Source organism: Gymnoscopelus microlampas (assembly GCF_963454915.1).
Source record: "Gymnoscopelus microlampas genome assembly, chromosome: 23".
NCBI classification, from domain to species: Eukaryota; Metazoa; Chordata; class Actinopteri; order Myctophiformes; family Myctophidae; genus Gymnoscopelus; species Gymnoscopelus microlampas.
Window position 1 is genome coordinate 11,118,779 of NC_139960.1, and position 14,975 is coordinate 11,133,753.

The 14,975-nt window shown below is 41.8% G+C and overlaps 1 protein-coding gene across 1 annotated transcript; it reads right to left on the reverse strand.

Annotated features, from left to right (window-relative positions):
* Positions 1–4,228: 4,228 nt before the first annotated feature.
* Positions 4,229–10,875, reverse strand: LOC311040259 (uncharacterized protein). The gene is made up of 3 exons (XM_084050429.1): positions 9,856–10,875; positions 8,856–9,013; positions 4,229–7,189 (listed from the first exon to the last, which is right to left on the reverse strand). Exons 1-2 carry the CDS (start codon positions 10,409–10,411, stop codon positions 8,862–8,864), a joined length of 708 nt encoding a protein of 235 aa, XP_083906555.1. The 5' UTR covers positions 10,412–10,875; the 3' UTR covers positions 4,229–7,189; positions 8,856–8,861.
* Between the last annotated feature and the right edge of the window lie 4,100 nt (positions 10,876–14,975).

Here is a 14,975-nt window from a genome sequence, read left to right on the forward strand (position 1 = left end):
CAGTGTGACGTCGTCTGTTAAGGGGTCTATTAGTTGTGTTGTAACAGGTTCCTTTTACTGTACTCAATGTCGCTTTGCTATTTTACTTGTCCAGTACGTTGGCATTGTATGAATGTATTTGTTATTGATAATATGTTTCTGTACTGTATGTCTCCGCTTGTGGGCTTGTAGATCGGCTATATTAAAATAACCCTTGTAGTGGCTTAAAGTGGTTAAACTGATTTTGATGCTATATTAACTATTTTTGCTGGGGACACTCTGGAACCTCCGCAAGGACCCCTGGGGGTCTCCAGACCCCACTTTGGGAACCTCTGGTCTAGGGAGTTGAGCATGTTGTGACTTGTGAGAACCACTTCCTTCCGGCATGATGCAACCATTAAACCATTATTTTATACTTTGGCTATTCAATAATAGCAGATACAAGCTTGAGCTTGTAGATCTGCTATTTTTGAAAAATCGTGAACATTTGTGAAAATCTTTGAATATATATATATTTTTAAGCAAACATTTTAACTCAAATCTTTGCTTCTGGGGGTCCCTGGACCAAAACATTTTCAGATGGGAGTCGGCGGCCAAATACAAATTTTGGAGATCCTTGACATGAAAAGGTATGAGAACCACTGATATAGAAACATAAGTTTTTCAGAAAACTGTTTTAGAAGAGATTTTGCAGAATCGGAACCTCAGGCCTTAAGGGGTTAAAACATGTTATGTTTAGTCTGTTAGTACTGTGATGTCACCAACACAACAAGTATCATGTGAAGGCAGCCTATCAAATGCGAGTTTCTTTCAGGTGTTCATTCTGTTCCCCCGTCCTGTCCTGCTGCTGGACCAAGTCATTCAAGTTCACACTTTTTTTTCAAAGGGGGCCAATTACATTACATTACATTACATTACAGTCATTTAGCAGACGCTTTTATCCAAAGCGACTTACAATAAGTGTATTCAACATAGGTAGGGAACGAAAACTACTAATCACCAGAAGTTTTAAGTACATTTCCTGCAAAAACAAGCAACCAAGAGTATACCTAGCGCTAAGGTAAAAGTGCAATATATCAGCTACCTACTTTCTTAAACAGATGAGACAAAAATGGCAAAATCAAATGAGCACAAGCTAAAACAAATAAGTGTATCGACTAAACAAGATCCAATAAAACAATACAAAAATAAAACAAGAGTTCGTACAACTAGTTAACAACAAGTAGGCCAGGCAAAGAGGAAGGATAGTGTTTCCTGAAGAGGTGGGTTTTCAGCCTGCGGCGAAAGATGGGCAGTGACTCTGCTGTCCTGACATCAGTGGGAAGTTCATTCCACCACTGTGGGGCCAGAACAGAAAAAAGTCGTGACCGTGTCGATCGACCAGAAGGACCGTTGAGTGGCGAGGGAGTCAGTCGCCCCGAGGTGGCAGACCGGAGTGGTCGGGCAGGGGTGTGGGCATTGACCAAAACCCGGAGGTAAGAAGGAGCTGTTCCTTTCACTGCTCTATAGGCTAGCACCAGGGTTTTAAACTGAATGCGAGCTGCTACGGGGAGCCAGTGCAGAGAACGGAGAAGGATAGTTGTGTGGGAGAACTTGGGGCGGTTGAACACCAGACGAGCCGTAGCTTTCTGAACAAGCTCCAGAGGTCTGATGGCTGATGCCGGAGCACCAGCAAGGAGGGAGTTGCAGTAGTCCAGGCGGGAGATGACAAGAGCCTGGATGAGCACCTGGGCTGTTTTCTCCGTGAGGAAGGGGCGAATCCTCCTGATGTTGTAGAGGAGGAATCTGCAGGACCGTGTCACTGATGCGATGTTAGCCGAGAACGACAGTTGATCGTCCAGGGTCACACCCAGATTCTTCGCAGTCCGAGTTGACGTCACCACAGCATTCTCAATGGTGATGGCCATGTCTCGGTGAGGACAGCCCTTCCCCGGGAACAGCCCTTCCCCGGGAACAGCCCTTCCCCGGGAATATTGAAAATATGAAAATACACATATTTGAAAATATGAAAATACACAAGTGCCAATTGCATCTCCTGTCATACTGTACCTTTGGAACATAACTTTTTTTTCTTTCTTTTTTACATTGTTTTTCATACATGCACCTATGGCTATCATATGTACAGTCCAATAAATTGTCTTTTGTTTAAATGGCACTATGACAGTGTAGCCAAATGTAACCAGGTCTGAAAGTGTCTCTACAAAGATTTAAAAATAGAGAAAGAAAGAGAGAGAGAGAAAGAAAGAAATAGCCTTTCTTTCTTAAATTGAGAATGAGACAACATAAGGAACAAGCAGTTATATGTAGGAATCCTTTACAATTCTGCCCAGGTTCATTCCAAAACACCCAGAAACTTCAATGAAATTCACATGACTATACTGTTGGGCCATAAAATATATATTTTAGGAAGGAAGCTTTGGGCCAATCCCCCGGGACAGACTTTGGACATGTCTGAAGTAATTAATCAACACAATTAACAAGATTTTTGATTTTGTTGAAAGCAATCTCAAATGCCACGCCCGAAAAAACTGGAAAAGCCCTGCCCCTACAGGCCGTCTTGCTCCTTATATAGCCCTGCAGTTATGTAACGTATTGTGTTGCTGAAATGTGTAGTTCATATTAGTGCATAGGCCCATGCATTTATGGAGGTCTCTATTCGGCTGTAAACTGTAGTATGATGTGCAAGTACGCAAAAGCAAACTATATAAGTATATCTGTTGGTGTTTTGACCTAAATACACAGTCAGTAGTCACATAGCCTACTGAAAAGATAAGAGCTTTTAAAAAAACAAGGGAGGTAAAACAAAAGGACCAAATATCTCTGTCGACTATACCCATTTTCCTTGGACTTTGTAAAGTAACACTGAATTTCCTTAAGCAGTAAATATCTGCTCATCTCCTTTGCAACAATTCTACCTATTTCAGCTTTTGAATACACACATTAATCCTCTCTCTCTCTCTCTCTCTCTCTCTCTGCAAACAAAACAGGCAGGCCAAATGTGTCACTGAAGCAGACTCCTACACTAGCTCGTATCAACAGGAAAGGGGGGGGGGGGGGGGACGCGGCCAATGAGACTAATTCGGAGGTGTGTGCTTTATGAAAAGAACACCCTGTACTGTCCCGAGTTCAACTCCGGCTGCCTTCTACCAGCTGAGTGGCTGTCGTAAGTGGCCTGCTTTTCCTATTCCCGCTGTGATTGGAGAAAGGGAAAGCCAATAACTTAAGCCCCCTCCCCCCCCCCTCTCTCTCTCAGGACGTGCCCTTGTTGTTTTCAACTTTAGAGGAGAATGGAGCCAGTGGAGAGAGAGAGAGAAAGAGAGAGAGAGAGAGAGCACCAGCCAGTCAGTCAGCAGTGCACATAACGCACAGACGAGCAGAGCTGTGTGTAAGTTCTGCCCTCAAGATATACAACCGGAGTGGGAGAGCTTGCACTGAAAATATCCTTAGTCCAATTAACTCTGAGGGTATACAAATGGAACCAAATGGACCCCTTCCATTTGTACACACTCTCCTACTGTGCATTCACATCACTCCCTGGGATAAAAATAATAAGACTAATTGGAGAAAAAAAAGTTGATGTGAGAACTTATGTAAGTAACTGATGCAAAAATAAATAGACATAAGCCTGCTGCTACTCTGTCGTACCGTGGCCAAGTGGTTCTCAAACATTTTCATGTCAAGGAAAATCACCCCAAATTATCTATGGGGGCCTGTATTAAGGGCCACATCTGTAAATACTTTTGTGCCAGGGACCCCTATAAAAGCTTGTTAATGTTAAAATGTTTCAAATATATAAAAAACTACATAAAAAAAATCAATTCATTTTTCTTTCATAGCCAAATAGCCGATGTACCTGTATATAGGGTTAAAGTGGTTAAACTTATTTTAATGCTATATAAACCAATTTTGCTGGGGACACCCTCAAGGACCCCTGGGGGTCCCCAGACCCCACTTTGAGAACGACTGGTCTAGGGAGTTCAACTCGTCACTGTTGTCAGTCAATACATTCCTCAGCCTCTCCAAAGCATTAGCCCGTCCAAATCATGACCTAGTTACAGCCGGGACAAATCTCTGGAGCCAGTGTAACCTGTAAAAAATCATGAGTGTTAAATTAACTCAGAGCGCACCGAATTCTGGGTGTTAATTTAGACCCAATACTGTTGTACTATCAGGAAAGACTTCTAGGGTGAGGTATTACAAAAAGATTACAGGTGTGTGTGTTGGGGGGGGATAAAAATAAGCCAAGAAATCATCTACATACCAGAATTTATTTTTAATCAAATTATTGCAGATTTAAAGAAACAATATAAAACATACATGACGTAAGATTGATTATTGGGCTCAGCTTTGCAACCTTGTATTTACCTTGAAAAACAAGAAAAATAATGAAAATATATATTTACAGAAATGCCACTTTGGAAAGCCATACACACCCACAAAAAGCTCAACATAAATAAGTTAGTATACATTTCTCAGTGTTTTCTTTTCTTTTCTTTTTTTTTTTTTACAAGAAAATATATATACACACACACAGGTACACTTCAAAGCTTTACACAGATTCATAATGCAGTGTAACTTTGTCTTTCTTTGCCCTAAAAAATAAAATAAAAATAATAATCCTAATAGTGCAATTACATTTTCCATGTGAGGCCACAGGAGGCAAATGATTGATTCACATAGTGTGGTGAGTGTGTGTGTGTGTGTGTGTGTGTGTGTGTGTGTGTGTGTGTGTGTGTGTGTGTGTGTGTGTGTGTGTGTGTGTGTGTGTGTGTGTGTGTGTGTGTGTGTGTGTGTTTGCATAATATGTAGCCCAGTGATTGCAACAACACATGTATCACGTCGTTGATGTCAGGCAGAAACCTTGCATTTCCATATTTCAACTCATGTTTTTTTTGTTTTTGTAAATTAACGCTCTAATTCATAAAAGAGTGTGCACTAAAGTAGTGAAAATAGCTGATCTACAAGCTCACAGCGTGTGGCAATTGCGACACATTATGAGCCTGTATATCAGCTATCTTCACTTTAAAACATTTTTTTTAAATAATAATTTTGAAAAAGGAAGGGTTTTTCCACCAGACAGCAACGATATCCATGTTAACCTGGGCTATCTTGTCAATACCTTAAGCATGATTTACACGTCTCGTACGGCGCTATCCCGCGCCGAGATCATCAGATCTACAAGTTCACAATGTTGGTAGCTTGTATATCTGCCATCTTTTCGGCAAACTACGGAAATTAGGGAGGTCAGGGGGAAATGCATAATCTTCTCCTGCCAAAAAATGGGATACATTATAGCAAATACTGCTATCATTTGGTTGAATAGTGCGCAGCAGTTCAACTCCCCACTAAAAAGAAACAGATAAAAGTCACACCTTTGGCAAATTTGTTTCCCTCTCTGAAAAAGGGTAAAATAATAATAAAAACATAAAATAAAAAGGGGAAAATAGGAGATTTACATGTAAACGTTAACCTGGCTAGACCCAGTGATATAGACCCTAATGAGCCCTTTAAAAAAGGATGCTGTAAGTGATATTTGTTTGTTTGTTTAAAGGTTAGCAATCATTACTATAGTGTGTTTGTTCAGTAACAGGGGTCTCATAGTCTCTCCAGCTCTTTAGTGAACAGAAAAATACATTTTCAGGTAAGGATACCAATTTCAACTAATCAGGAGAGAGAACCCCACCAAGATAATTTATCAGCTACAACTTTATATAGTGTTCCAGTTCCAATTCTGTCTATTTCTTTTTTTTGCTTCATCACTTCCAATTTCACTCATGTATCCTGTATGAGTTCTCTCTCCTGATTGGATGAAATTGGTATCCAGACCTGAAAAAGTATTTTCTGTTTACTAAAGAGTGTGTTCCTGAAACTGAACTAACACTCTATAGCAATGATTACTATCACAATATAGAGCTATTTAACACACAAAGATGTGTGTGTGTGTGTGTGTGTGTGTGTGTGTGTGTGTGTGTGTGTGTGTGTGTGTGTGTGTGTGTGTGTGTGTGTGTGTGTGTGTGTGTGTGTGTGTGTGTGTGTATATATATATACAAACACACACATGCACACACAGTATATATACTTACAGCACCTTTAACTTACAGTGTGACCATCTATCAACATGAAGGGCCTTCAAACAGTAACACTGGGCCATTTAAAGCCATGAAAAAAAATATTTTTTTCCACAAAAAAACCCTGATTTTTTTCTTTTTAATCTGCATTTCTTTTTACTTCGATATATCAAATTATTACCTGAACATGGATACAACATGACCACGTGTACAAAATAATATTTCTCTTTTTGAAAACTGCGCTGCAATTTCCCAAGTCAAATTCACACTCAAAACATATGAAAAGCATATTACATTTTGCTTTCTCTCTCTCTCTCTTATGTGCTACATCTCAAAATGTATAGGTAGTAAAAAATTATAATAATAAACTGAGCAAAAAGGAAAAAAAAGACTCCATTTGCACACTGCTACATTGTCTGCTTTTGAGGCAATTGAATTGAGTGCCAAAACTTTTATAGTGTACATATTCAGTGCTTGTACATCTCCCCGCCCACCCACAACACTAGGGCTGGGCAATTAACCAAAAATAACCGATATTTAGAACCAAAAACCGACTTCATCTCGCTCATGTAGGTTAATCGCATAAATCGACAAGCAGGGTCTCAGGGGATTTTTTTTTTAAATTTCTCATATATCAACAAATCGCCACAAAAAAATTGTATACATTTTTTATAATATCGACTAAATCGATTAGTTATTATAACCGTGTTATACTTTGTTGTACAAAAATAACAATAGCCGATCTACAAGCATAGAACGCGTCACAGTGCGGTGCATTGTGAGCTTGCAGATCTGCCATTTTCACGATATACATATTTTTTTAAATGATGGTGATATTGATTTGAAGTCGTATCGCCCAGCCCTGCCCCCACACCGTAAAATCCTCAGTGATAACCTATCCACATGCAACACTGAGAATGCACAAAAATGGACCCCTTTACGGATGTGTAACTCTGACAGGGTACAAACATGGAACGGAATGGACCCGCATTTGTACACTCCCAGAGTTAATCTAACTCCAAGGTTTTTACAGTGCACCTCCATCTCAGAAAAGGCCGTCTCTCTCACTCCCTCTCTCCCTCTCTCTCTACTGGGTGCTGAGGAAGGCAACAGAATCCCTCCAGCGACCGGACTCTCAGGTTCTGTGGGACACAGAGGAAAAACAAGCTGAATAGCGGTGGTGGATAGTAACTAAGTACATTTACTCAAAGTACTTGCGTATTTTTGCCTTGGTTGATCATTTCCATTTTTTCGATGCGTTTATACTTCTACTCCACAACATCTCAAGAGGCAAATCAGTTTTACTCCACTGCAATTTATTTGAAAGCTTCAGCTACTTTGTAGATTTAGATTGCATTAACCTGCATGCATTAACCAAACATGCCTTATTTTATACTTAAAAGGCTGATCTGCAAAAAAAAAATTAAACGTTGTACCTGTACTCAAGCCTGCATACAGGCCTTTTACTTGTTAACAAATAATAATCTGAGTACTCTCTTCAACCACTGCTTAATGGTGGTGCATTTGCTGAGAGGGGGGGGGGGGGGGGGGGCGAAGACGAAGAGAAAAAAAAGAGAAAAAAAAAAACTCCCACACAAACAAAACAGTTGTTCCATCTCGAGGTCTCCCGTGCAGACAGAGAAACGTGGGTGCATGGACTCACACAAAGAGAGACTTTATGACGGAGAGACGGACACAGTGCACACAGAGCTTGCAAACTGTCAGCGCTGCAAACGCAGCGTGTAACAAAGCAACCACTTCAACAGGCCTGGTGACGTGTTACTATCGTTGGGGGGGGGGGGTGGGAGCTGTGTGCAAGGCGTGTTTAGATAAACACCCAGAGAGGAGACCAGTGGTGTAAAGTAACTAAGTACATTTACTCAAGTACTGCACTTAAGTACAATTTTGAGGTACTTTTACTGGAGTATTTCCAATTTTCAGTACTTTTACATCTACTCCACTACATCTCAGAGGCAAATATTGTTTGCTTTTACTCCTCTACAATTATTTGAAAATGAGTTACGAGTTACTTTGCAGATATAACTTATTACATTATAAGACATACATTAACTACTTGAGCTCTATTTTATACCTAGGCTATTTGAAAAAAAAGCAGATCTACAAGCTCACAACGCGATGCGTTGTGAGCTTGTAGATCGGCTATTTTCAAACATTGCAGTACTTTTACTTTTGCCACTTTAAGTACATTTTGATACCAATACTGTTGCACTTTTACTCAAGTCCATTTTTAATTCTGGACTTTTACTTGTAACAGAGTACTTCTACATTGTAGTATTGATACTTTCACTTAAATAAAACATTTGAGTACTTTTTCCACCACTGGAGGAGACGAGCCATCACTGATGCACATGGAGGCAGACAGACAGGCAGACAGGCAGACAGACAGACAGACAGACAGAGAGGCAGGCAGGCAGACAGGCAGACAGACCGAGAGGCAGGCAGGCAGACAGGCAGACAGACAGACAGACAGACAGGCAGGCAGACACACGGACGCACATCTTTTGGTGTATAATATTGTATTGTGTGTTTGTTGTATAATATTGTATAATATTGTATTGTGTGTTTGGTGTATAATATTGTGAAACCCACCAGGGGTTTGAAAACAAGTGCTCCTTAAGTACCCTGGGTTAGTGAATAGTGGATAAACAGCCGAGATCCATTTTCTAGGATGTCCATGATGCAATATTTTTTACACTCACACACACACACACACACACACACACACACACACACACACACTTCACTGTGAATGGTAATAGTCCAAAAAAAAAGAGAAGAGTTTCTAACCTCAGCTCAGCCCAGTTGCTCCCTGCTGTCCGCCTTGCTGGGTGTCTCCTCCACAGACGTTAATGTCTGACTCCTTGTGCAGTTTGACTGGTCATCTTCGTCATCCTCATCATCCTCGCAGCGCAGCCGTTTTCTGGGAGAGTCACCTGAACAAGGACCTGCCAGGAGAGGGGGAAAGAAAGTCGTTATAATAAAGATATATTTAAAAATAATAATCGGAATGTCTGTTAACAACAGGAACATAAAACATGTGAAAAACTTAATGAGGTATAGACTTAACATATTTTGACTCAAAGTATTAACAAAAAGTAAAACATTCAAAATATGATATCACTGCTTGCAGCAGTTTGCGTGTTCAGTTTCGCACGTATACACTTATTAAAAAACGAATCACACAATCGCCCCTCAATAAGGTCGCTGAAGAAAAATAAAAAACAATTGTCTTCTTGTCACATCCCCATAAGAACAGATTTGAGGAAATTGAACTGCTTTTCAAAGATTGTTTTAATTTATTTTGTATGTGCGATCTCAAGTCTGCACAGCCAAATGGACCCACACTCTGAGACTGGACCCGAAGGGTCCATTTGGTTCCATTCGCACACACTCACAACAGTTATTTCCAGTAGGCTACAGTTTAAGGCAGTGCTTCCCAAACTTTTTTTTATCTCAAGACCCAGAAGAGAAATCAGATTTTTGTCCGGGACCCAATGCAACGCCTTGTGAGCTTGTAGATCGGCTATTTTCACTATTTATTAAAGATTTGTTTTCTACTTTATGGGAATTTAAAAAAAAAAAAAATTCAAAAACCATTGAATTTGTTTTTAGTTCATGATTTTTTTTATATATATTTTTTTGAAATCATAATTAAATCAAAATGTAGGAAACAAAAAAAATAAGGGATGTTTTACTCGTGACCCATAAAAATGTGTCCGCGGCACACAATCGGGTCCCGACCCAGCGTTTGGGATCCACTGGTTTTTAGGGGGCCCGTCCCGACTACCTGCAGCTCTTTGGCGTCTCCTCCTGGGGCTGCTGCCTCCGTCGCGGGGCGAGTCGCCGCCTCCGCCGCCGCGACACGGCGATCGCTCCCCGGGCGAGGATGATGATGATGATGATGATCGTCCTCTATCATCTCCAGCTCCTCCTCGGTGGTTGTTGTTGTGATGGTTCCCGTTCGTACAGTCCTCGGGTCTTGGCCGCCTCTCCCCCCTCGGCGCCCGGGAGTAGAAGTCCGGCGCGTCGCTCACCTCCTCCCACTCCAACCCGCCCGTCGCCCCGGTCCCTTCCAGCGGCCTGTCGGCCACCACGTCGTAGCTCCAGCGCTCGGCGAAGCGCCGCTGCTCCTCGGCCATCTGAGCGCGACGCTCCCGCTGGAAGTCCTCCAGGTCCCGGCGGTCCGACGATCCGAACAGGTTCCTGCACACCGGGGGTCTGGAGGCCCCTGGGCCGTCCACCACCAGGGCCCCCAGGCCCATGACGACCCGAGCCCCCGCTCCGAGCTCCAAAGTCGGACTCGCGTTATTCGAAAGACGCACGTCTGACATTTTGTTGCACATATAGAACAAAAAAAAAACACACAAAACAACCAAAAGCGAAGGGGAAAAAAACAACAACCGTCCAAACAGATCAGCTCAGTTTTTTTTTTGCCCGAAAAAACGGTTTTATAATCCTTCAGATCTCACAGATCAGATCGGATCAGATCACAGGTGGATTAATGCGTGCATTATTATTATTCTGAGCTCGTCGTATCCAAAACGCAACCCGTGCAAATGATGTTGTCTCCTCCAAAAGAAATAATCGTCGTCCTCTCCACCACCGCCTCCCTCCTTCTCCTCCTCCGCAGCACTGTGTGTGTGTGTGTGTGTGTGTGTGTGTGTGTGTGTTTTAAAAGGCAAACAGCTCCTGTCAAACTCCGTAAACAAGTCGGATCGTCAGGGCCAACATGGCGCTGGAGAGAGAGAGAGAGAGAGAGAGAGAGAGAGAGAGAGATGTGCAGACAGAGCTACTACTACTGGAGCAAAGGAGGGCAGAGACTGACTATTTAAACGGGAACACGAGCTTCATTGGTGCTGCGGGCTGCAGAGCCCCGCCCCCTGCTGCTGCTGCTGCAGAGAGTTAAACAGTTGAACGTGGCTGAGCTCAACAACATTAACCCCATATGTGCTCTGTCAGTGGTTCTCAAAGTGGATTCTAGGGACTCTCTGGGTTCCTTTAAGGGGTTCTAAATTGACCCTTACAAGTTTGTAACTCTGACAGTTTTACAAATGGAACCAAATGGACCCGTTAGGGTCCATTTGGTTCCATTTGTATGCTGTCAGAGTTAAGGGGAGACCTTGAAATTTAAAGGTTTGAGAACCACTGCTCTATGTGGTGGTAAAAAAGTACAATACCGCCAATGTAGAAATACTCTGTTGCAGCAGTTGCAAGTCAAAATTGACTTGAGTAAAAGTTTTTCACTTTTTCATGATGGCAGGGACCCCCAAATTGACATGCATTTGACTCTGGACTCCCATCTGAAACTATTTGGGCCCCTATACGAGAAGATTTGTGTTAAAATCAAAATTGACAAAAAAAAATCTGCAAACTTTCAGATCGACAAGGTCACAACACGTGTATCGGCATAAAATAGGGTTAAAGTGGTTAAAATGATTTTGATGCTATATTAACACATTTTGCCGGGGAGGACCCCAGGCCCCACTTTGAGAACCACTGCTATACAGTACATGACTGAATGATAGCCTCATTATGCATACTTTTTGATTGAATATATTATTAGGCAAAAAATGTAAAACAGCACAGTTACATTTAAAATACTTTGTCTAACAGGTCCGTTAATAAAAGTCCTTGCGGACTTGTTTCCAATGAGGGCCTTGGTATTCAATTCATATACATATATAGTGGCACCACAGTTCGAATATCATTACAAAAAAAAGAAAAACAGCAAAAAAGATAATGTACTATGTACAACAAAAAAATAAAAAAGGGGGGAAAAAGATATGTACAAGAACAGGGGGGGGGGGGGTCGGCTGTCTAACCATGACCTTGAAATCCAGTGTTCATTTAAAGGGTGCAATTATTTTTCTTTTTCCGTCTCTCTTTTTTGAAGGACGATTTAAAACAAGAGAAATAAATAGCAGATCTACACAGTCACATCAAGTGAGCTTGTAGATCTATTTAAAATAAACAAGTAGGGCTTATGTGGTTAATGAAGAAAACCAATCTGTAGCCTATGGCTGAAAGTGGTCTCCCCACTCTTCTATTTTGCCTGGTGCAAGGCAGGTAGGATATACACTGGTTGACAAGTAGTACTGCCCGAAGCTCATGAGCACACCAGCTTACCTGTATCGATGTCCATGGGTGCAGGTCAAATATAAAAGTCTTGCTGTGGCCTGTATGGCCTCATTTTGATGAGACCAACTTTGTCAATTTAATCAACTTCCACTGACGTCACGGTCTGATGTGATTTGTCAACTCTATTCCCTGGTGTTTGTGACCAACTATAAGTCTTATGGATGGTCACAAACACATTTTGAAATTTAACGAGTGGTTCAGTAGAAAAAAGTTCAGAACTCCATCCCTAGTCGACAACCACAGCTGAAAACCTGAGCCTATGGGACTTGCGCTTAATACCTTTTTGAGCGGCGCATCCGTGGTGAAAGTTTTTCTTTCCGTCGTGGAAATTTGTCTTTCGCTGTGAAGCCATGCTGTGGAAAACACGGCCATTGGCTAAAAGTACTCAACCCCAGTAGGACGTGCTGTGATTGGCTAGCGAGACACATGATGAAATTACCGCTCACTTCACACTGGGTGTGTTTTTTGAGTGGTGCCAACCACTCCTATATCTGACTTTGTCCATGTGTCCGTCCGTATGTATGTATGTCCAATAAACAAACATTGATGACAACATCAATACGGGGCTCATCAAAGGCACCACTCTCTTCACACAGGGTGTGATTTTTTTTAAAGTGTTGGATGCGCCTCTCCGGGAGTCTCGCAAGACAAGATTTCACCCGTGACGTCATCCACGTCATTTTGTCAACACTACGGCGGCCCATTGGAGACAAAAACATTGTGGAGGAGTTTCTGTCCATACTGTAACAGCGTTCGATCTAAAAAAAATAAATAAATAAAAACTTGTAGATCCGCTATTTAAAAAAAAAAGATTTTGCAATAATAATCAGAATCTACAAAGTAACTAAAGTTTTCAAATAATGGCAGTGGAGTAAAAGTATAATATTTGCCTCTGAGATGTAGTGGAATGGAAGTAAAAGTATTGGAAATACGTTACTAAATAAGTAAAGTACAAATACCTCAAAATTGTACTTAAGTACAGTACTTGAGTACATCACCACTGCCACTGCTTGTGTGTAAAGTGCAAACAGGATGACATCACCCCAGAGTAAAACAGTGTTCCGTCATGGTTGGCACCGTGCCTATCGCTGTCAAACCTTGGCACTGGTGCCAGGGGGTTGGTTCCTTGCTTGGTTGGTAGTAATTACTTGTGTGTATCTGGGAGTAACACACAAATAAACAAACACGCGCGCGCGCGCACACACACACACACACACACACACACACACACACACACACACACACACACACACACACACACACACACACACACACACACACACACACACACAGTAGTGGGCCACTTAAAGGCAGACTCAGTGATTTGATGACATAAGAAAATGTATTTAGTTTGTGCTTACATTCAGGTAATTTCATATTTTACATTAAAGACTTACAAAAAAACGTTGGCACAACAAAACAAAAAAAAGAATTGAAAAGTCAGGAGGAGAGAAGGCAAAATATACAGCGAACGTCAAGAATGAAAATATATACTACCCAACCTGCACGGTACAGGAGCACAACTTCATTTAAAAAAGCAACTTTTTGGTCACAGACGACCTTCCTCAGGCAATAGCGTTGCTACTTCAACCCATTCCAACCGGGAACGCATCTGTGTAACCAGAGCCGTCTGGGAGAAATGCGGGGCCCGGTGCGGAGTTGGCGAGCACGCACGCGTGGGCGTGCGTGGAGTATTTTTTTTGCAGTTTCTGTCGGATATATCCGAGTTTTGGGTGGTTATTTGCGGTTATTTTTGCCCTCAAAACATTAAGTTGGGTGTCATGTTGGGTGTCATGTTAAAAAAAAAATGTTCCCGTTTTTTTGCGAGGCCCCCCCCAGCGCGGGGCCCGGTGCGACCGCACCGTTCGCACCACCCTTCCTGCGGCTCTGTGTGTAACCACTTGAACCATTATTTTATACTTTGGCTATTCAAAAATAGCAGATATACAAGCTCATAGCACAGCATTCTGTGCTGCGCTATGAGCCATTTTTGAAAATATGCAAATCTTTGAATATATATACTGTATACTTTTAAAGAGAACATTTGGGACTCAAATCTTTGCTTCTGGGGGTCCCTGGAACAAAATATTTTCAGATGGGGGTCCGCGGCCAAATACATCCTTGGAATCCTTGACATGAGAAGGTTTGAGAACCACTGATATAACATAAATTTATATTTTTTATTTTTTTCAAAAAACTGTTAGGATTTAGAAGACATTTGTAGAATCCCCAAAAGCAATAAGTTACAATTTTTTTTAATTCGCTTTCAAAATTATATTTAAAGAATTGCACACATTTTCCAAAAACAGAAGATCTACAAGCTCATAGCGCGGTATCTTTTGTTGTTGATGTTAACTATACTTTACATTAACGAAAATATGCCTGGTGGGTACAGGTGATGGCCCAGAGACCCCCACACCTGGCACTCCTGGCACCCCATGAAGATAAAGGCAAACATTTGCATCACTATAGTATAGGCGACGTCGCTCTGCTGTTTGGATACGGTAGTGATTAGCTGCCTGCCCGCGTGAATGGACGAGGTCCGACGGCCACTATTCTCTTTGGATTTTTTTCACTGCCTGTTTTTCAGTCTTTTACTTTATTTTCTAGGGGAGGCTAGATTTTAGTTGGGCAGGCGGCCACCTGCCCTGCCTCTATGGTGGGTACGCCACTGCTCATGACTGAAATAGAAGACACTGTTTACATACAGTTCAGGGGGTGAGGCAATATGACTGTCAAATATCACAATTTCAGATTAAATACTTTAGG

Excerpts from the sequence above, each read along its gene's own strand:
- LOC311040259 (XM_084050429.1), bottom strand. The coding sequence starts at position 10,411 with ATGTGCAACAAAATGTCAGACGTGCGTCTTTCGAATAACGCGAGTCCG. Across the intron at positions 9,014-9,855 it reads GAGACGCCAAAGAGCTGCAG|GTCCTTGTTCAGGTGACTCT; the intron begins GTAGTCGGGACG and ends CTCTCCTGGCAG.